Source organism: Neomonachus schauinslandi, chromosome 8, assembly GCF_002201575.2.
Source record: "Neomonachus schauinslandi chromosome 8, ASM220157v2, whole genome shotgun sequence".
In the NCBI taxonomy this organism is placed as follows: domain Eukaryota; kingdom Metazoa; phylum Chordata; class Mammalia; order Carnivora; family Phocidae; genus Neomonachus; species Neomonachus schauinslandi.
In genome coordinates this window covers 43,185,730-43,206,489 of record NC_058410.1, presented here as the reverse complement: position 1 = coordinate 43,206,489, position 20,760 = coordinate 43,185,730, and the positions used below count along the sequence as shown (strand labels likewise).

At 36.7% G+C, this 20,760-nt stretch overlaps 1 protein-coding gene across 1 annotated transcript in view; it reads right to left on the bottom strand.

Moving 5' to 3' along the window:
- MAN1A1 (mannosidase alpha class 1A member 1) overlaps positions 1 to 20,760 on the bottom strand; it is a 165,480-nt gene that overhangs the window by 106,077 nt on the left and 38,643 nt on the right. The window contains exons 2-4 of the mRNA XM_021693679.1: positions 17,734 to 17,830; positions 15,328 to 15,443; positions 1,969 to 2,049 (exon numbers count right to left, since the gene is read on the bottom strand). Of these exons, the coding sequence (XP_021549354.1) occupies positions 1,969 to 2,049; positions 15,328 to 15,443; positions 17,734 to 17,830 (294 nt within the window). The remainder of the gene's footprint in view (positions 1 to 1,968; positions 2,050 to 15,327; positions 15,444 to 17,733; positions 17,831 to 20,760) is intronic.

Genomic DNA, 20,760 nt, shown 5'->3' with positions numbered 1-20,760 from the left:
CTTGTACAAAATACAGGAATACTGGAAACAACCCAACATTTAGGGATGGGTTATGCAAAAACTATGCTGAGTAGATGAATCCTTATGAAGTAAAGTATATTCTCTAGAAACAGAAAAGTATATAATGTAAGAAGGGAAATACCTTTAGTAATTTTTATAAAATTACAATACAGAAAATCAAGGCATAATAAAAACTATGTTTTGCGTGGGATTAAGGACAAAGCAAATACATTAAAAGAACAATTATTTTCAATGGAGGTGTTCTTTGTAGTACTTTGTTTACTAAAGTTAGCTAAATACGGAATAAAAAAAGTACCTTTACAAGATCTGAGGCAAATGATTTTATCTATAGGCAAAATATCTGTGGGTATATTTATATAGTTTATATAAACTCACAGATAATCATGTTTAATTAGGATATTTTTTCACTTGTAATGGTGTCTTAAGTTTATATACATCCGTTACAAGTGAAAAAATATCCTAATTAAACATGATGCATATTTAAAAGAAATGTTATTTGTTTCACTTTGTATGCTCAGTTATCCTATGTGAGCACCGGTAAAGAAGGATGCAGTTCTTATTTCCTCCAAATTATCTCACTGCCACATAAATGATGAGAAAGTTAAAACCAAGTTCATCCTAAGTATGTCATGTCAAAAAGAAGGAGAATACAGGCACTGGATACTCAAAGACAAATATTCTTTTTTTTTTTTCCAAGAAAAATATTCTAAGAGCAGAAACTTTCTAGCTAAAATAATATTAATTTTCAGTATGACTTTTTAAAAATATGGCTTCCCTGGCTTAAGGCTTGGAACATCCTAAACCAAACTGAACAAATGAAGTGATGTGGGCCTGGAAAAAGAGAAATAATGTGCCAAGTCTCTTTACCCTGGCTGATAAGGTGACAGGGTCCATAATGAAGAAAAGAACTTAACACTTAAACAACAGATATAGAGTCATTTATATTCTTTAAAAATATCTATGGTAGAGAATAAAATCTCAAGAAAGAGAGAATGTTCAGATTGTGCAGGCTGTTTTGTTATGGCTAGGAAAGTACCTGGGAGACAGGAACAAAATAAAGCAGCTTTTCTCATTAAACATTTATTGCTCTGCTTAAATCTGTTTTGAAGGAGCATAGAAATACATGAAATACTATACTGGGTAAGATCCATTCTTCCCCCAGCCAGAATGCTGAGGCTCACACAAATCTGATTGACATGCAATTGAAATATGTGACTGTTTTTCCTTGACGTCAGCTTTTAATACACTTTTAATGCTTCCACATTAAAGGTGAAGTCCATTCCAACAACTCTTAGTGGACACTTAGGATACTCATAAAGTTGTCCAAACCCTTTCAAGAAAATAGCATCTGCGCTCTTATAAGGATGATACAAAAATCCTTTCTTAATCTATCAATAAAAGGCAGCTAAATTAAAAATTGCTGCTTTCCTCCGAGCAGATAATTAATTAAGTCTCACTCTAGGAAGAGCTCCAAAGCACTTTACACATGGACACTGGCCTACAGGACTTCTCACTGGAAGGCTGAGTACCTCACTTACCTCCTCAGTTTCTTAAATACTGTAATTTTCAGACCTTACTTGTCAAACTTCCTCCACCTTCAAAAGGTTTTAATTAAACTAACATTATGCTAACATTAAAATAATTTTTAAAGAAAACAAATTCATCCACAAGCCTGTCACTGCACTAAACCTCTTTAATTTGTCCACAGGTATATCTAATTTATAGCTGGAATCACCTCACGCCTAACAGAACAGAGCCAGGCTTTTTAAAAGGCATTGCTTACCGTATCCTCAGAACATGTTGTGCCCAACTTTCCCAGTGTGCTCGTTTAATGAGTATATATTATACGAAATTCAGTGTATGCTAGAGGTCCATCAAAATATGAGAATAGATGCCACAAAAAGCAAATTTTACCACCAAAATGTAATTTTAACAGTTTCATCTTACCTCTTCACCAGACAGATAGTAAGCTGAGAGTAGTCCACCAACAAAGCGTATATTTACTTCAAAAACAGAAACCTCAGCATTCTGTGGAAACAAAATAAAGGAGGTTCATACATAAACGATAGTACACAATTGAGAAAAATACCATCATGATAAAGTAGACTAAATATTTAAATTTTGCTCACTCTTACATGCTTGCCCAGAGCAATTTATATACAAGAGAAAAAGTTCTGTCTTTTAACAGTGTCAAAATACATGTAAATAGATGAAATAATTTTGACTATTAAAATAACAATTATAGGGCACCTGGGTGGCTCAGTCATTAAGCGTCTGCCTTCGGCTCAGGTCATGATCCCAGGGTCCTGGGATCGAGCCCTGCCTCGGGCTCTCTGCTCGGCCGGGAGCCTGCCTGCTTCTCTCTCTCCCACTTCCCCTGCTTGTGTTTCCTCTCTAGCTGTCTCTCTCTCTCTGTGTCAAATAAATAAAATAAAATCTTGAAAAAAAAAAAATTATAAAATATTTATAAAATTATTTCCTCCCTCTGTTCAACAAGATATGTAGTACTTAGTATTCTCTATTTGTGCAGATGACACAGGGCCAGGACATTTTATTTTTCTATTCTGTGTTCTCCTTTTATTTTATTCATTTGCCTGCTTTTTCTTCCTGAAAGGCCATTCAGACCCTTTGTATTTTGGCTGGTAGTTGAACATCATTCTAGCATTCTTCTCATATCATGTTAAAGCAGCACAGCTAGAATGCAAATAGAATTTGGAGTTGGAGGGACCTGGGTTCGAGGGGCTGGTTCCCAAATTCCTGCCTGTGGCGTAGGATGGTCACATCTTTCTGAGAAGAAATTTCATCTGCATAAAGGAGTTTGCCTTTATTATTCACATTTATTATTCCTGTGCTAATCTCTTTATGTGGACTATGTCCTTTAATCCTTGCACCAACCCTGTGAAATAATTACTAGTCTTATGTCCATTGTACAAATGGAGAAACTGAGAGCGTGGTTACTGTGACATCAGACAACTAATAAGAGTAGTTGCATCAGAATTTGACTGGAGTCCTCTGATCCATAGCTCTGTTATCCTGACTCCTATATCTCCTCACATAATAATGCACCAAGTCTCTTTATTAGTGGTCATATAATTGTGGCATATAATTTGTAACTACTACCAATACTTGTATTATTTTACAATACTTGGACATGCTGTTACTAGAAAATTTAACATAGCTAACCTACAATAGGTGTAAGATACACGTCAATCCGCAGTTAGCTTCTTTTCATGTTGACTGGCCTACTGAGTAGTTGTTCACTTTTGCGTAAGGTCAAACCATTCACTAATAATCATAGGGGCTAAGAGCAAACTATACTATATGGAGTCAATATCTGACAGATGAGCTTAGTTAAAATCATCCAAGATATTATTTCTTTTAACAAATATTTATCAAGCAACTACCATGTGCCAGGCACTGTCGTAGGCTCGACGGTCATGGTAATGAAGACTGACAGGGTCCTCAAACTCAGGGAATCTATACTTTAGTGGGAGGAAACAACCGCAGAAAAGAAAAATGGACATATATTTTCATTTAATTCCCACATGCTCTCTCTAAAAAGTTATAAGGATCTAACAATTAAAGGTAGGTAACTGCTTACGTTAAAATATTTTTCAAAAAGTTTCCTGCAAAAGGAAGATTATGAAAACAACTTAGGAGGAAGAATTACAGGGAACCTGGATGGCTCAGTCTGTTAAGCGGCTCTTATTTTTTGCTCAGGTCATGATTTCAGGGTCCTGGGATTGAGCCTCTCCCTCTGCCTCTCACCCGCCCCCCTCTCTCTCAAAAATAAATAAATCTTAAAAAAAGGAAAGAGAATTACTGGGTCAGAGTTAAACAAAAGCATCATAATATAAGACTCTTTGATGAGTTTAACAGTATTTCATAATTTGCAACATGCACCTGATATAATTTGACTACAAACACTCTATATAGGTGCAATTTATCAATGAGGTGTATCATTCTGAATGAGCATTGTATAAATATTGGTAAAAGTTTTTATATTCCACAAGATTACTGATAAGGAAAAATTCGTTAATTTTAGTTCACACAGCTATATTTCTTATGTCTAAAGATAACAATGTCTTATAATAAAATCTAATGAATTCAAACCCTCAAATCATATCACTCTCTATTTTTACTTGTGTTTTTCAGTTTGTTTTTTTAAGATTTTACTTATTTATTTGAAAGAGAGAGAGAGAGAGCGCGCGCGAACACAAGCAGCGGGGGTAGCAGAGGTAGAGGGAGAAGCAGGCTTCCTGCTAAGCAGATAGCCTGATGTAGGGCTCAATCCCTGGGATCATGATCTGAGCTGAAGGCAGCTGCTCAACCAACTGAGCCACCCAGGTGCCCCTGTTTTTCAGTTTCTAAACCCGAGAACAGTCTTCCACATTTCTGCCTACTAAAGCCTGTTAAAGTGATTTTATATTCTGATTCTGGCTATGGGTTCATTAGATATGCATTCTCTTCCTCCTACAAAAATTTTGGATAATCAGGACTTTTATAGACACCTGATAAAAATTATTGCAAGGTGGAAGACTGAGCCATGTCAAATACCATCAGAAATATATCTTCAGCTAGACATCAGTCACCTATTGGGTACAGTTATTCAACCAGTTATTGATCCAGCAATGTATTCTAGAACCTAAATTCTGTTTATCTTGCTCTGTCTGTAAAATATTGAGAAATGACCTTGCAAAGTACCATGCTCAAGGTCAGTTGCTTTGCCTTTTGAATTTCATGGATCTAACAGTCTGGAGAGCCTGTCCAAGAAGCAAATCTGACTTGTTAGTGGATCCATGAAGCTTTCCAGTGATTGCTGTGTCTTTGTCTTTTTTTTTTAAAGATTTTATTTATTTATTTGACAGAGAGATAGACAGAAGAGCACAAGCAGAGGGAGTGGCAGAGGGAGAGGGAGAAGCAGGCTCTGCACTGAGCAGGGAACCGGATGCGGGACTCGATCCCAGGACCCTGAGATCATGACCTGAGCCGAAGGCAGACGCTTAACCATCTGAGCCACCCAGGCGCCCCTGTGTCTTTGTCTTTAAAAGTCTTCCTGAGAAATGTCACATCACCATTAGTAGTACTCAAGAGGCATCATATTTTCTCCTTTTGAAAACCGGAATGACGTTATAATTCCCATTATTTTTCCTACTTCTTTTCATCAAAGTTAAATCTAAATTATTTTGAAACCTTAATTTGAGAGATCTTTCAACATTCTGGGCTGCATTATGTTATAGGTCAGAAGATTGAGATTTAGACACTTTTGGTCACTCTTTACAGATCCTTATATGAAAAGGACTAAGAAAATAAAAGTTATCCCACCATAGCAAATTGGTTTTCTATATTGGAAACAACAGACCATAAAAACACTACCCTAGAGTCAGAAACACCTGGGACTGAAGGCTGCTTCTAGAACTAGCTGAGCGTGAGATCCCAGGCAAGTCACTTACTCTCTTTGAGTCTCTGTTTTCTCATCTGTAAAAAGGGACAAGGCATTCTTTACAAGGCACTATGAGTCCATGAATATAAAACACTGTGCATGGCACATGGTGGAAAGCGCTCAGCGGAGAGCTGCCATTACCCACTGCACAGTAACTCAGCCTCAATCAACTAAGGCCTAGCTTAGCTTATTTCTGCAGGGGTTACTCGAAAATCAGAAACTCCAGAATCCTAATATTCTAAATTCTAGAATGCAAATTGACGCATCTATTCTGACCCTCACAGGAATCCTATTTCTCAATGGCTAAAAATCCTCTTTTGAAATATAGTATCCCAACCAAACTTCCTTTTGGGTTTGATCTACTTTATAGGATATCTGGATTTTCAAGAGGGAATTTCTACAGTCAGGGTTTTAGGTTATTTTTATACATTTCTGATTATGATTTCCATTAAAATAATCTTACTAAATCTAAAGTGAATATATTCATCCCATCAATATTCATGCAGTGTCTTCTAAGATGTTCTGGAACTTTTCCAGTGACTTAGCCTAAAGACAGAGAGGGGTTAGAGCAGGGAGAGGACAGTATGTCAAGCAAGGGAGCCCCAAACAGCCTATAACACTAAAATATTCTGATTTTTTTCTAAGAATTAATGTGAATTTTGCAGGTTCCTTAATCTTGTGTTTATTTTAAAATAAAATTTCCTTCCTTAAATCTGTAAGTCAGGTTACATTGCAAGAATATACTCCATGTATTCTAGGGCTAATCCACTGTTATATGTGAGTGCCAGTTTGAGAAGAATATCCAGGCTTCTGGCTAAATTGTATGCACCTATTCATTAATATCACACTTGATAAGCAAGTGGAAGTTGGAAATTTTGGCTGAAGGCCTAATCACAAAAAAAAATCTGGATTGGAGAAAATGCTCTTTCATTTTGACTTTCTGTCACCAAAAGCCTTTGACTCGAAGGACACACCTAACCACATTCATATATAAATTTAATAAAATATATGGTATAAATAAGGACACATCTAGAATCAAGAAGGGAGTATGACAAATCATGGAGAAATTAGGCCTCAGTACTAATCTCATATTGTCTTGGGTGTCTGAGACTTATAATTTCTGTAAGTTTATCCCTGCATATTTCTGGCCTCTGGTTCACTACACATAAAAGTGAATTATGTGATAAACTGATGAAAAATGCTAAAATGGATAAAAGTTTAATCAATAAACCATTTTATAAGTCTCCTTCTCCCAATCCTTAACATTATATTCCATATCTCTATTGGGAAAGGCTTCCTTCAGTCAACAGATTTGATTCATGAGCACAAAGAACCTAATTCTCTCTGGGCAAGAGGGAAAGTGAACACTTCAAAATTCTTGTTTCAAAACGAATGCCTAAAAGACTAACTTTCTCCCACTAGACAAGACAGCATTTTAAACAACTCAGAAAAATTTATTAGGTATTTATCAGATATTTTTACAGGCAATTTATTCACCAAAATTTTCTGTAAAATGATAGATTTTAATAGATCTCAGTAAGTGAAATAATGGGCCTGGCCATTAGAATAACAAATTTATCTTATAGCAGAGATTTAGCCATAGTTTTCTTTTGATGGAGCAGCTACAGAGGCAGAAACTTCCCCTGAAGACTTTTATTTCTTTGCACAAGACTTACAATATTTGGAATCAAACTTATACCAAGTTTAAGGAATACTTAATTCTTACGATTCCACAGGGCATGACAGATCTGATTGCACTAAATTGAAAAAGACCTCTTGGAAGAGGACTTTTATTTTCAGAAGTATTTTAATAATATTCTGAGTATTTGGTCCCAATTCTTAGACTTCTTTTTTAAGGATAATTCTCTGAGCCCTCAAATCAGAGACTACTTCTTTGCTAGCTATTCTTCCAAACTCTCTGCCAGTTCATTTTACTCAATGAACTGTAAGCGAGAAACAAGCAAGCATTAGTAACTGCCCTACAACAATGCAGTAACTATGTTTAATAATAACTGCTCTGCTACTAACATATATGATTTTATTTATTTATTTGAGAGAGACAGAGAGTGAGCAGGAGGGAGGGGGAAAGAGAATCTAAAACAGACTCCAAGCTGAGCCCAGAGCCCAAAGTGAGGCTTGATCCCACGACTGTGAGATCATGACCTAAGCTGAAACCAAGAGTCCTCGGATGCTTAACTGACTGAGCCACCCAGGCGCCCCAAGATGAGACTTTCCAAGCCACTGATTAAGAGTGGTTAACGGCCTATACACCTTGCCTATGTTTAAGCTTTAGCAGACACCTTTATTTATAAATAGTATTTCAAGGTGCATGTTGCATTAATATTTCAAGGATTAAAAGCATAAACTCCTTTTTAACAGATTAAATTGCAATATTAAACAATGTAATTTAGTGTAACATACGTCCTAGCAGCTTTTAGTTTCATATTTAAGTAACATGATATACCCTTAACATGAACAAAGTGCAAGTTCTTTAGGCAAATAACCATCTCTATGTGAATAGGTTGGTTTTGCCATGCAGGCCCAGAAGAACCCTTGAGTAGCAGTCCAATCTAACACTAATTACTGTCAGAGAGAACAGCTCAGTATCCTTTTAAAGTCAAAACGCAAATCATCACCCCTGGCAGGCGCTGATTAGCATTCAGATAGAAAATACTGAATAACTCCATTCAACAAGATAATTAACTTATCTGCACCCATAAGGATATAATGCTGCTCTAAAACAGACTAAGGCAAATACCAAGATAAAAGTCACTTCTTTTATGGTCTATGGCATAGAACTCTGGACCTAAGTCAAGTATTCATCCAGGCATTTGAGAAGATCCAAAATTGCTTTTTGAGGTCAATTTATTTACATCCTTCCAAAAGGGAACCTTATTAACTTATTTTCCTGAAAAATAGGGTGGCATTCTGTCTGGATAAAAGAAGAGTCTGGAACATTAAACTGTTGGTGGGAATATAAACTGGTGCAGCCACTGTGGAAAACTGTATGTTGGTTCCTCAAAAAACTTAAAAACAAAATATCATACGATCCAGTAATTCCACTTTTGGGTATTTACTGAAAGAAAATGAAAACTCTAATCCAAAAAAGACCTTTGGTATGCACACATGCGCGCGCGCGCACACACACACACACACACACACACACACACAAGTACTACTCAGCAATGTGAAAAAGGATAAATCTTGCCATTTGTGATATTAATGGACATAGAAGGTATGATGCTAAGTGAAATAATTCAGATGAATACCAAATATTTTTACAAATACCATTTGATTTCATTTATATGTGGAATCTAAAAGACAAAACAAATGAACAAACAAGAACAGAAACAGATTCATAAATACAGAGAATAATCTGGTCATTGCCAGAGGTGAAGGGGATTAAGAAGTATAAACTTCCAGTTATAAAATAAATAAGTCACGGGAATGAAAAGTACAGCATAGGGAATATAGTCAATAATACAGCAATAATGCTGTATGGTGACAGAGGGTGCCTATACTTAATGTTGTAAGCATTGCATAATGAATAGAATTGCGAAATCACTGTATTATACACTTGAAACTAATATAATATTGTATGTCAACTATGCTTCAAATAAAAAGGGGGAAAGAGATAAAGTTACTTTTGCTACCAGTGCCTCTGTTATCTTAAACATACAGTATTCATTACAGTCAAAGATACAATGCAGGTGGCTTGTCAAAGCCCGCCATCTCAATGTGTTGCTAGGTAAGTGTTTGGGATAGGCTAATCATCTATCCTTTGTCATTCTCAAAGCTCGGCCACTCATACAGAGGTCTCACTTCACCTCAATGAAGAAAAATGGTTTTTAATAGTAATTTTAATATAACTTTGGCGTTCACTGAGGTTTTATATAAGAAGTTATTATCTGGAGAAAATTTCTACATATTCTATAAAATTCATACTGAAGACAGTTTTCAATAGTTCCCATCCAAGGATGTAGATAAACAATACTTCTTTGAGGTGACAGTAAAGAATGGGAAGCTCAAAACTGAATTTAGAAATGCCCAAATATGAAACTCTTGATCACTTGTCCTTATGTTAATGATTTTCCTGTACCAGGAGCCACCACAAATCCCTTCTGGAAGTAGGCTAGATAAAAACAAGTAGATCAACTGCACATGAACTCCAGATCTTTCCCAACTATTTCAAAATATGACACAGTACAATTACCCGTGCACCCTGTCAGCTTGTCTTTAGCTGAGTCTAGCACAGTCTATTGGGAAGAAGGATAAGATAGCTTACCTTCTCATTCATTTAATTAGAATTTATTGAATACCTATGGAAAAATGCACTCTAATGAGTACTGTGATATTAAGATTACATGCCAAACCTTGGAGGATTCATTCTCTGGATGCCTATATATTTCTCAACTCTTTGTATTTCCTCTCCAAAAACAGGGTCACTGAGTTAGACAGACCCTGTTCACCCACAGCTCTTACTTGCTGCACAATTTGGGGCTGATTAAATAACCACTCTTCATCTATAAAAACAGGGAAAATACCCCTATGGTTGTCACAAACACTAAACAAGATAACCTATGGAAAAAAATCACCTAGCATGTCCCCATACTCTTTATCTCTGTACTCTTTAAATGGTGGTTTAAATTTATTCTCGACTGAAAGATTGGTTTATACTCAGGAGCACCACAGGATAAACCAACTCTCAACAGCAGTGTTCCTGTTTCAGTTTCCTTCTTATTTTTCCCTTGTAATAAATTTGGATGCATTAACTTTTTTTCCAATACCCTCACTTTGCCAATTATAATACTTTATCAGGAAAAAGTGTTAATTTAAAAGCAAGCAAAAATTTATGCAAGCTGGAATAATATTACATGTTATCCCTAAAAATAAAAGAAATTTTCTCTCTTTGCTTAAGCTTTCCCAATCTCTCCACCCATCAAATAAATGGAAAAAGTTTGTATTTTCACAAAGAAAGCTGCATAATTGTTGATATAGTCACCTGAATCTATGGGTACATTGAATGAATATAAAACAAATTCTCATAAAAGACATATTAAAACCAACTACAAAACTGTAAGCTGAAGAACTTTATAAAACAATGATTAGGAGAGTAAAACAATATAACTTTCCTCAACTTTATTTACTAATTTTAATATAAAAAGTACTATCACTTAGATGTTATTGATGAACTTTTTTTAAAGGAAAATATGACAATACCCAAAGAGAGAACTATTAACAAATATGTCTGAAGACCTCTCACATTAGCAATAGTATTATATAATAAGCAGAAGCTTGAGACCTGTGGCTATGATTTTTAAAGTATATTTTGAACGCTACAAACCAAGATTATCAATAACAGTTCTAAAATGGCATTTTACACAAGTCTGTCAATTAATTGGATAAAACTCTTATTAAAAAAGTAAAAATAAAATTTTGAATAAACAACATTAAAGGTCAGTAGCTTAGCAATCACTCAGCAATAGTCCATTCACTTTATCTTGTAAGTAAGGAAGCAAAAAAATTGGCTCTTCTCCACAGTCTGATATCCCCTATTAGATTCCCTCTGCTTCCTCACAGGTCCCCATAGTCCCCAGAACACATTCATGTCACCTAGTAGTGGTCTGAGGTCAGCCAACTGCCTTCTGTTACCTTGTCTGTTAGCTCGAGAGGCCTTTGTGCTTTAGTTCTTTTAAATAAATGATCCCAAAGTTTCTCAGACTACTGCTGGGTCATGAAAGCAAAGAACTGCTGCAGTATTTGGGGAGGTTTGGGGAAGCCATTCTTTAATTATCAGACTAGGGACCTGGATACTATTCAGGTCTAGTAGCACTAACATCTACTTTCTTGTCTTCAATCATTCAATTTTAGATAAATGAGTTCAATAAAGATGCAGGATACAAATTAATATACAGAAATCTGTTGCATTTCTATACATTAACAATGAAGCAGCAGAAAGAGAAATTAAGAAAACAATCCCATTTACAATAGCACTAAAAATAATAAAATACCTAGGAATAAACTTAGCCAAGGAGGTGAAAGACCTATCTATACTCTGAAAACTAAAACAGTGGTCCAAGAAACTGAAGATGACACAAACAAATGGAAAGATATTCTATGCTCATGGATTGGAAGAGCCAATACTGCTAAAATGTCCATACTACCCAAAACAATCTATAGATTTAATGCAAGCCCTATCAAAATATCAACATTTTTCACAGAACTAGCACAAATAATCCTAAAATTTGCATGGAACCACAAAGGCCCCCAAAGAGCCAAAGCGATCTTGAAAAGGAACAAAGCTGGCAGCCTAACAATCCCAGATTTCAAGACATACTACAAAGCTGTAGTAATCAAAACAGTATGATCCTGGCACAGAAACACACACATAGATCAATAGAACAGAATAGAGAGCCCAGAAATAAACACATGCTTATTTGGTCAATTAATCTATGATGAGGCAAGAATATGCAATGGGGAAAAGACAGTTTCTTCAACACACGGTTTTGGGAAAACTGGACAGCTATATGCAAAAGAATGAAACTGGACCACTTTCTTATACCATACACAAAAATAAACTCAAAATGGATTAAAGACCTACATGTGAGACCCGAAACCATAAAATTCCTAGAAAACATAGGCAGTAATTTCTTCGACATTGGCTGTAGAAACATTCCCTCAGACAAGGGAAACAAAAGCAAAGTGAAAGGAGTGGGACTACACTAAAATAAAAAACTTCTGCACAGCAAATGAAACCATCAACAAAACGAAAAGGCAACCTACCGAATAGGAGAAGATATTTGCAAATGACATATCTCATAAGGGGTTAATATCCAAAATATATAAAGAACTTTTACAATTTAAGACCAAAACACCAATCTGATTAAAAAATGGGCAGAGGATCTGAATAGACATTTTTCCAAAAAAGACATACAGATGGCCAAAGGACACATGAAAAGATGTTCAACATCACTCATCTTCAGGGAAATGCAAATGAAAATTACATGAGATATCACTTTACACCTGTCAGAATGGCACAATACACAAGAAATAACAAGTGCTGGCAAGGATGTGGAGAAAAAGGAACACTTGTGCACTGTCGGTGGGAATGCAAATTGGTGCAGCCACTGTGGAAAACAGTATGACGGTTCCTCTAAAACTTAAAAATACAATTACCATATGATCCAATAATCTCACTACTGGGTATTTACCCAAAGAAAATGATAACACTGATTTGAAGATATGTGTACCCCTATGTTTATTGCAGCATTATTTACAATAGTCAAGACATGGAAACAACCCAAGTGACCATTGATAGATGAAGAGATGTAGAAGATGTGATGTTTACACTTGGAATATTACCCAGTCATAAAAAAATGAAATCTTGCCATTTGCAACAACATGGATGGACCTAGAGGGTAAAATGCTAAGTGAAATAAGTCAGTCAGAGGAAGACTAATACCATACGATCTCACTCATATGTGGAAATTTAAGAAACAAAAGAAAAAAAAAAAAGAAAAGAAACCCCCCCTCCCCCAAAAAACCAGACTCTTAAATACAGGGAACTGGTGTTAACACAAGGGAAGGGGGTGGGGGGATGAAATAGTAAAGGGGATTAAGAATATATTTATCTTGATGAGCACTGAGAAATATATAGAATTGCTCAATCACTATATTGTACACTCAAAACTAATATAACCCTGTTAATTATACTTGAATTAAAGAAACAAAGAAACAAACAAATACTAGTTAACAATAGAAAAAAAATTATTTGATTTAGGAGGACTCCAGTTCCTATTCCCCCAACCTTTTTTGAAAAGGCTGTGGGGAGGGAACCCACTACCCATTTTCTCTCCCACAGACAGCTGAAGACAAGCCCTGTTTAAAGGTAGGTAGCTGAATTTACTTATACTTAACAAGGTGGGACAGAAATATTAGTAAGAGACAACAAATTCTCAAAAAGAAACAGAATTTCTTTTTTCATTGCTTTAATTTTTCATACTCCATTCTATTGATAATATTAGAGCTACCACAAGTCATTCCAATCAAATAGCTATAGAACCTTGAGGAAACCACCAGCTCCCTGGGTCTGTTTTCTCATTTTTAAAATGAAAGAGCTGAACACATTGATCTCCAAGGTCCGTTTATATTGGAATATGTCTTATTTATATTCTCAATTCAATTATAAGGCAGATTAAACATAGACTTATCTAATTGTCCTTTAAGGCAGTGATCTCCAAAATGGGACATGTAAGGCAATTAATAAGAGGGCTGGGACAAAATATTCAAACTTTTAATTTATACAGGTTTTTAATGCACAGAGTTAGGAAAAACATTTAGTTTTACGGATCTTTAATATTCTGACACTGGTATCCTCACTGGGCCTGTGGGAGATCAGAGCTCCACAAACTGGGGGTGTTGACAGCGAAACACTCTTTTTTTTGTCCATTCTCAACATACAGCATGTTGCTTGTGTCTGGTTATGGGGATTTACAGGTATCGGATGCATACCAGATGGACAAGAGGCTTACAATGCTTTCTGTGAAAGAATCTCACATTAAAAATAATACCAATTATGCAAAATTAGTGAATGACTAAAAAACAGCTGGGCCAACACTCTTCCTTTTCTTAAAACAAGTTTTTTGGTCAGCCTCATTATATGAGGTAAAACAGTGACTATGGAATTAGATTAGCTCTGACATGACGTTGTCCTCCCAAATCAAAATTATCAAGAAGTACTGCGAGTGTCCAGTCTCCTTAATTCTGAACCTTTTCCTTAGTATATAATGGGCTTTGAAGTATTTGTTAAGAATGATAGCACACATACAAAGATTTTTTAAAAGACTTCAAATACACAGTGACAGAATTTTATACAGCTAAGGGTATACAGTGAACAAAGGTTGAAGCCGTGTATGTGTGAGAGTGGACGCCACTGCTATTGGATGCGTGTTGAGAGTTTAGCGGAGTGTCTCCATGGTATTGCTGCATCAGGGTTCAAGTGGCCTGTGGGGGCCCTCCAACAACGTGAGCCCCTTCCTCATGCAAGCGCATGTCCTGCAGAAGAGCCCGCAGAAGCACAAGCAAATGCAAGTCCCTGATGTGATTCCCCGCCCCCCCCCATTCGCCCTTGTGATCAACAGTCTCCCTCGCCTCCCAGGGCCTTTCTCCCTTGTGCACTCCTGTGGCGCTCAACCAAAACCTCCGCTCTTTTTGGTTTGATTTGACCATTCTGGCCTTAGCCTAGGGCCCCAAAGGACTACACCCACCCTAAGGAGGGCAGGTACCCCAGGTCCCCTCTGCCTTGACGTCTCTGTGTGGCCCCAAGAGGCTGCTGCGTACCTCCTCATGACCTGTGACTAATAAATTTCTCTCTTTTAATTTCTCTGTGGTCTTTTGTTGAACTGTAGCTCATCACCTGGCACCTTGTGCTCCGTTGAACAAAATAAAAACAATGTGCCATGGCACAGTGCAAAACAGGATCTGTGTGGAACCACACAGATCTGTGCCGGACTCACAGCCCTACCACGCAACTAGCTGTCATCTGGCTAAGTCTCTGAAGCTCCGGTTTCTAAACTGTGCAGGCAGGAAAACAATGCCCATCTCATAGGATGGTTGTGAGACTTGAACAGGAAGGTCTCGATAAATTTTAATTCCTTTTTCCTTACTCTTAATTATGCCAAAAAAAAAAAAAAACAAAGACGTACTTGTGTAGTAATGGAGGGCAAGAATATAGTGTGGTACTATTTAAAATTGCATTATTTGTTTCTGTTCGGTCATATAACACAGGAATTGGCCCCACAACAGAGTTTGTCCATGTTAAGCTGAGATTTAAGAACTGAATTGGCAGCTTTTGTTTAACTCACCACATTAAAATCTAGATTTTCTTCAACCCATGATTTTGCCTCTTCAAATTCCTCTTTCATTTCCATTATAAAAAGTGTATCCAGGGCATCTACTATTGTTGCTCCTTTAATACTACCTGAAAATATCAGAAAAATATTTATTGATTAAAATATTTGACAGAGACATACAAGCAAATTGACCATACTTGGAAAGGGAGAGGAAGAGGATAATACTGAATTTATTAATAAACAGTAATACTGAACACAGTCTAAGATTCTTTCACTGAAAGAAAATTTAAAAGCTGCATTAAAACCCAGCTAATAATTATCACAGGCTATGGATTGATACACTAATCTTTAAAGTTTCTTCTGAGCTGTAGAAAATATCTCTTAGAAATTTCATTTGTGACTGCATTCTCTAGCAAGAAAAAATAGATCTGAAACAAAGGAGCAATGCACATATTAATTTTAATGTAATCACATCCAAGTGCACCTGTGCAAAACTTTTAACTATAATTAGATCTAAAATTATGATAGCTCTAATAAGCCATTATTCAAAAATGGAATTCATCCCCTCTTTGAAAACCTGACTGATCCTAACCTCCCCTCCTACCCACCCAGCCCGTCTTGACTCTATGATTCATTTCCTCCGAACTCCCTTGACGTGAAGATTTTACACTGGTCTTGCACTTATCACTTTCTGCCTTTCAGTGTAATTACTTGTGTGCATCTCTTTTAGTCTGCAAACTTCCTCAGAATGGAGAAGTCATGTATTCTTCATCTGCACATTCCATACTAAGAGTCTTAGTATGTTTCAATGCTTAATAATAATTTAAAAAATCATCAACATATTAACAGAGAACCGAATAATCTCTTTGATAAAGATTATGACAAATTTACACAAAACTGAATTATTAACGATACAAGCAACTTTCATAAGGATAAAAGCAAAAACAGAATTAGATTTTAAAAAGTTATAGTAAATAATGAAAAACTAAAGGCTTCTGAGTCTGTATGAAGTTTCTGAATTTGTCCTCAATTCCTGTGTCTTACTGCCCATGCTTACTGAAAACACTACTTTATAAAAACATCTCAAATCACTTCTACTGCCACTACTCCAGGTTTGGGCTCTCTTCATCTCTAAACTGTGTCACTGTAATAGGCCCACCAGCCTTTCTTCCACTCTGCCAGTTCCTCCTAACTGTTCTTATAATTCCCTACTCCCTACCTGAGTTCCTACTTCATATGAATATCCGTACTTGAAAGATGAATATCTACTGAACCATCTAATGCTTTGACAACTATTTACACACAGGTCTTCTGCACTAGGCCAGGAACTCTGCAAAGACTTGTTCTGTGTTGATTAACACCAATGCTGGAAGGAGAGCCAAGCACATGGAAGATCCTGAATAAATGGAAAAGCATAGTGTGGTGATTAGGACCGTGGACTCTGACCTTAGCCACACCTGGGTTCTGGCCCCAGCTCAGTTAATATGTGGCCAATATGAGGCAAGCTCTTCTGAGGTACATTTTTCTCATCTATAAAATGTGTATAATGATGAGGTTAAGTGAGATGTCGCACAAATGGCACTTGGTACATAGTAAGTGTCAGTTGATACTGTTGTTCGTTATATGATTTGATACTGTTTAACACCTTCAGTTACAGTATAAAAAGTCACATTTTCTATGGGGAATTAAGAAGTGTCAGAATGACTCTATCCCCTTCATCCTGTTACTTATAGGCAAAACTGTGCTGGTTGAAAAAGAATCCAGTGCGGTAAGAAGGGCACTGGGTACCTCTGTGACCCAAGGAACCCAACATTTCTGTTACCTAGCTTCCTCACCTCCACAATGGGAATGTCATTAACACCCCCAGGACCAATCACCAAGGCATGCTGTGAGGACCAAATGCAATAAAGTATGCCAAAGTCGATAAATGGAAGTTCAGATAACTGACCTAATCCATTCTCAATTTCTCTTCCACGGCACAAACAGGAGAAATCCAGAGCTAAAGTCGAGAGTCACCAAGATAGAGTGAAGATCACCATGCAGGCTGCCTTGGCCCGCTTATCAATAAAGACACTACTTTTACCCAACAGGAAGCAGTTAATGAGGCTGACCAAATGTTCCTCAGCTGGGTCTCACCCCTGGAGCTAACACTCATGATGCTGTGCCTATATCCATTAAATGAGAATCTTTGGAAGTGTTCCCAGGCATTAGTATTTTTTTCAAGGGACTCAAGTGACTCTAATGTAGAGTGCTCTGTCTGAAGGACATACTATGCACAGTCGTTGCAGGTAACTCCAATCAGGTATGCAAGTTTCCTAGTAACATGGCCAGGAGGGGCATACAAACATCACCACCCACAAGTTCTGTCAATTGCAGAAAAGTTACTGTCACTAGGAAACCAAAGCACACTCTACTCACCAAACAAACTGCTCGAATGGCCTTCTTTTGATATAGGTTTCAGTTCATTTAATCCCCAGGCATACCGTTTATAATTATTCCAAGCATGTTTCATCATCTGGGAAAAGAAATGAAAACAGGATTATAATTTGAATTTGAGAGGTTTTTGCTACAAAATAGATCATCTATTGAAGACCTAAATGTTAAAGCCTTAATACTCACTGCTTAGTTAAAAGGACAATTATTAATTAGGTGACAGTGGTACGAATAAACTAGCACACACACACACACACACACACATACACATTGCCTCTTTATATTTACAAAAGATGTCTTTAAAAGAGCACATACTATTTTTTTATTTAAATTCAATTAGCCAACATACATCATTAGTTTCAGACGTAGTGTTCAATAATTCATCAGTTGCACATAACACCCAGTGCTCATCACATCACATGCCCTCCTTAATGCCCATCACCCAGTTACCCCACCCCCCCCCAGCAATCCTGTTTGTTTCCTATAGTTAAGAGTCTCTCATGGTTTTTCTTCCTCTCCGATGACTTCCCATTCAGTTTTCCCTCCCTTCCCCTATGATCCTCTGTGCTATTTCTTATATCGCCAACATCTGTCATTTCTTGACTTGTTAATTTTAGCCATTCTCACTGGTGTGAGGTAATATCTCATTGTGGTTTTGATTTGTATTTCCCTGATGGCTAGTGATATTGAGCACTTTTTCATGTGTCTGTTGGCCATTTGGATGTCTTCTTTGGAGAAATAAATGTCTGTTCATATCTTCTGCCCATTTCTTGGTTGGATTATGTTTTTTGGGTGTTGAGTTTGGTAAGTTCCTTATAGATCATGGATACCAGTCCTCCATCTGATATGTCATTTGCAAATATCTTCTCCCATTCCATAGGTTGCCTTTTAGTTTTGTTGACTGTTTCCTTTGCTATGCAAAAGCTTTTTATCTTGATGAAGTCCCAATTGTTTAGTTCTGTTTTTGTTTCCCTTGCCTTTGGAGACGTGTCTAGCAAGAAGTTGCTGTGGCCAAGGTCAAAGAGGTTGCTGCCTGTGTTATCCTCTAGGATTTTGATGGACTCCTGTCTCACATTTAGGTCTTTCATCCATTTTGAGTCTGTTTTTGTGTGTGGTGTAAGGAAATGGTCCAGTTTCATTCTTCTGCATGTGGCTGTCCAATTTTCCTAGCACCATTTATTGAAGACACTGTCCTTTTTCCATTGGATATTCTTTTCTGCTTTGTCAAAGATTAGTTGACCATAGAGTTGAGGGTTCATTTCTGGGTTCTCTATTCTGTTCCGCTGATCTCTGTGTCTGTTTTTATGTACCGTACTGTCTCGATGATTACAGCTTTGTAATATAGCTTGAAGTCTGCCATTGTAATGCCACCAGCTTTGGTTTTCTTTTTCAACATTCTTCTGGCTATTTGGGGTCTTCTGTGATTCCATACAAATATTAGGATTATTTGTTCCAGCTCTGTGAAAAACTTTGATGGTATTTTGATAGGGATTGCTTTGAATGTGTAATTTGCTCTAGGTAGCATAGACATTTTAACAATATTTGTTCTTCCAATCCATGAGCATGGAGTGTTTTTCCATTTCTTTGTATCTTCCTTGATTTCTTTCATAAGTATTCTGTAGTTTTTAGAACACAGATCCTTTACCTCTGTGGTTAGGTTTATTCCTAGGTATCTTATGGTTTTTGGTGCAATTGCAAATGGAATCGATTCCTTAATTTCTCTTTCTTCTGTCTCATTGTTAGTGTATGGAAATGCAACTGATTTCTGTGCATTGATTTTATATCCTGCCACACTGCTGAAGTCTTGTATGAGTTCTAGCAATTTTGGGGTGGAATCTTTTGGGTTTTCCACATAAAGTATCATGTCATCCGAGAAGAGTGAGAGTTTGACTCTTTGCCAATTTGAATGCCTTTTATTTCTTTTTGTTGTCTGCTGAGGCTAGGACTTCTAGTACTATGTTGAACAACAGTGGTGAGAGTGGAATACCTGCCATGTTCCTGACCTTAGGGAAAAAGCTCTCAGTTTTTCCCCATTGAGAATTATATGCGCTGTGGGCTTTTTGTAGATGGTTTTTATGATATTGAGGTACATTCCCTCTATCCCTACACTGTGGAGAGTTTTAACCAAGAAAGGATGCTGTACTTTGTCAAATGCTTTTTCTGTATCAGTTGAGAGGATCATATGTTTCTTGTCTTCTCTTTTATTAATGTGATCTATCACATTGATTGATTTGCGAATGTTGAACCACCCTTGCATCCCCGGAATAAATCCCACTTGGTCCTGGTGAATAATCCTTTTAATGTACTGTTGGATCCTATTGGCTAGTTTCTTGGTGAGAATTTTGGCATCCTTTTGGTGGGGTCTTTGTCTACTTTTGGGATCAAGGTAGTGCTGGCCTCATAGAATGAGTTTGGAAGTTTTCCTTCCCTTTCTATCTTTTGAAACAGCTTCAGAAGAATAGGTATTAGTTCTTCTTTAAATGTTTGGTAGAATTCCCCTGAGAAGCCATTCAACCCTGGACTCTCCTTTGTTGGGAGATTTTTGATTACTGCTTCAATTTCTTTGCTGGTTATGGGTCTGTTCAGGTTTTCTATTTCTTCCTGTTTCAGTTTTGGTAGTTTAAAAAGAGCACATATCATTTTTAATTCAGTTCCCAGTAACAGAAATTTAGCTTTTCGTAAAAGGATAAACCATTCATACATTTATCTATTCCATTCTCATGAAAAGTTAAATCTGCAAAGAGTCTATATTTAAGATTCTGGTTTTTGCACAAGTTCTTTGTATTTTGTCAACCTCATAGTATATAGACAAATATACAAGGTTATCACTTTAAACACTTTGATGTATTTTGACCAAGTCTATGTGGAGAAGTCTAGATGATATAAATGAAACTCTATGATTATATCTAAATTTAGGGAAACTTCAGCTTGTTTTAATATAATCAATCTTGAATTGTATACATGTGTGTATACCTGTGTAACTGAAGACTGATTTTGTATACTCCCAATCTA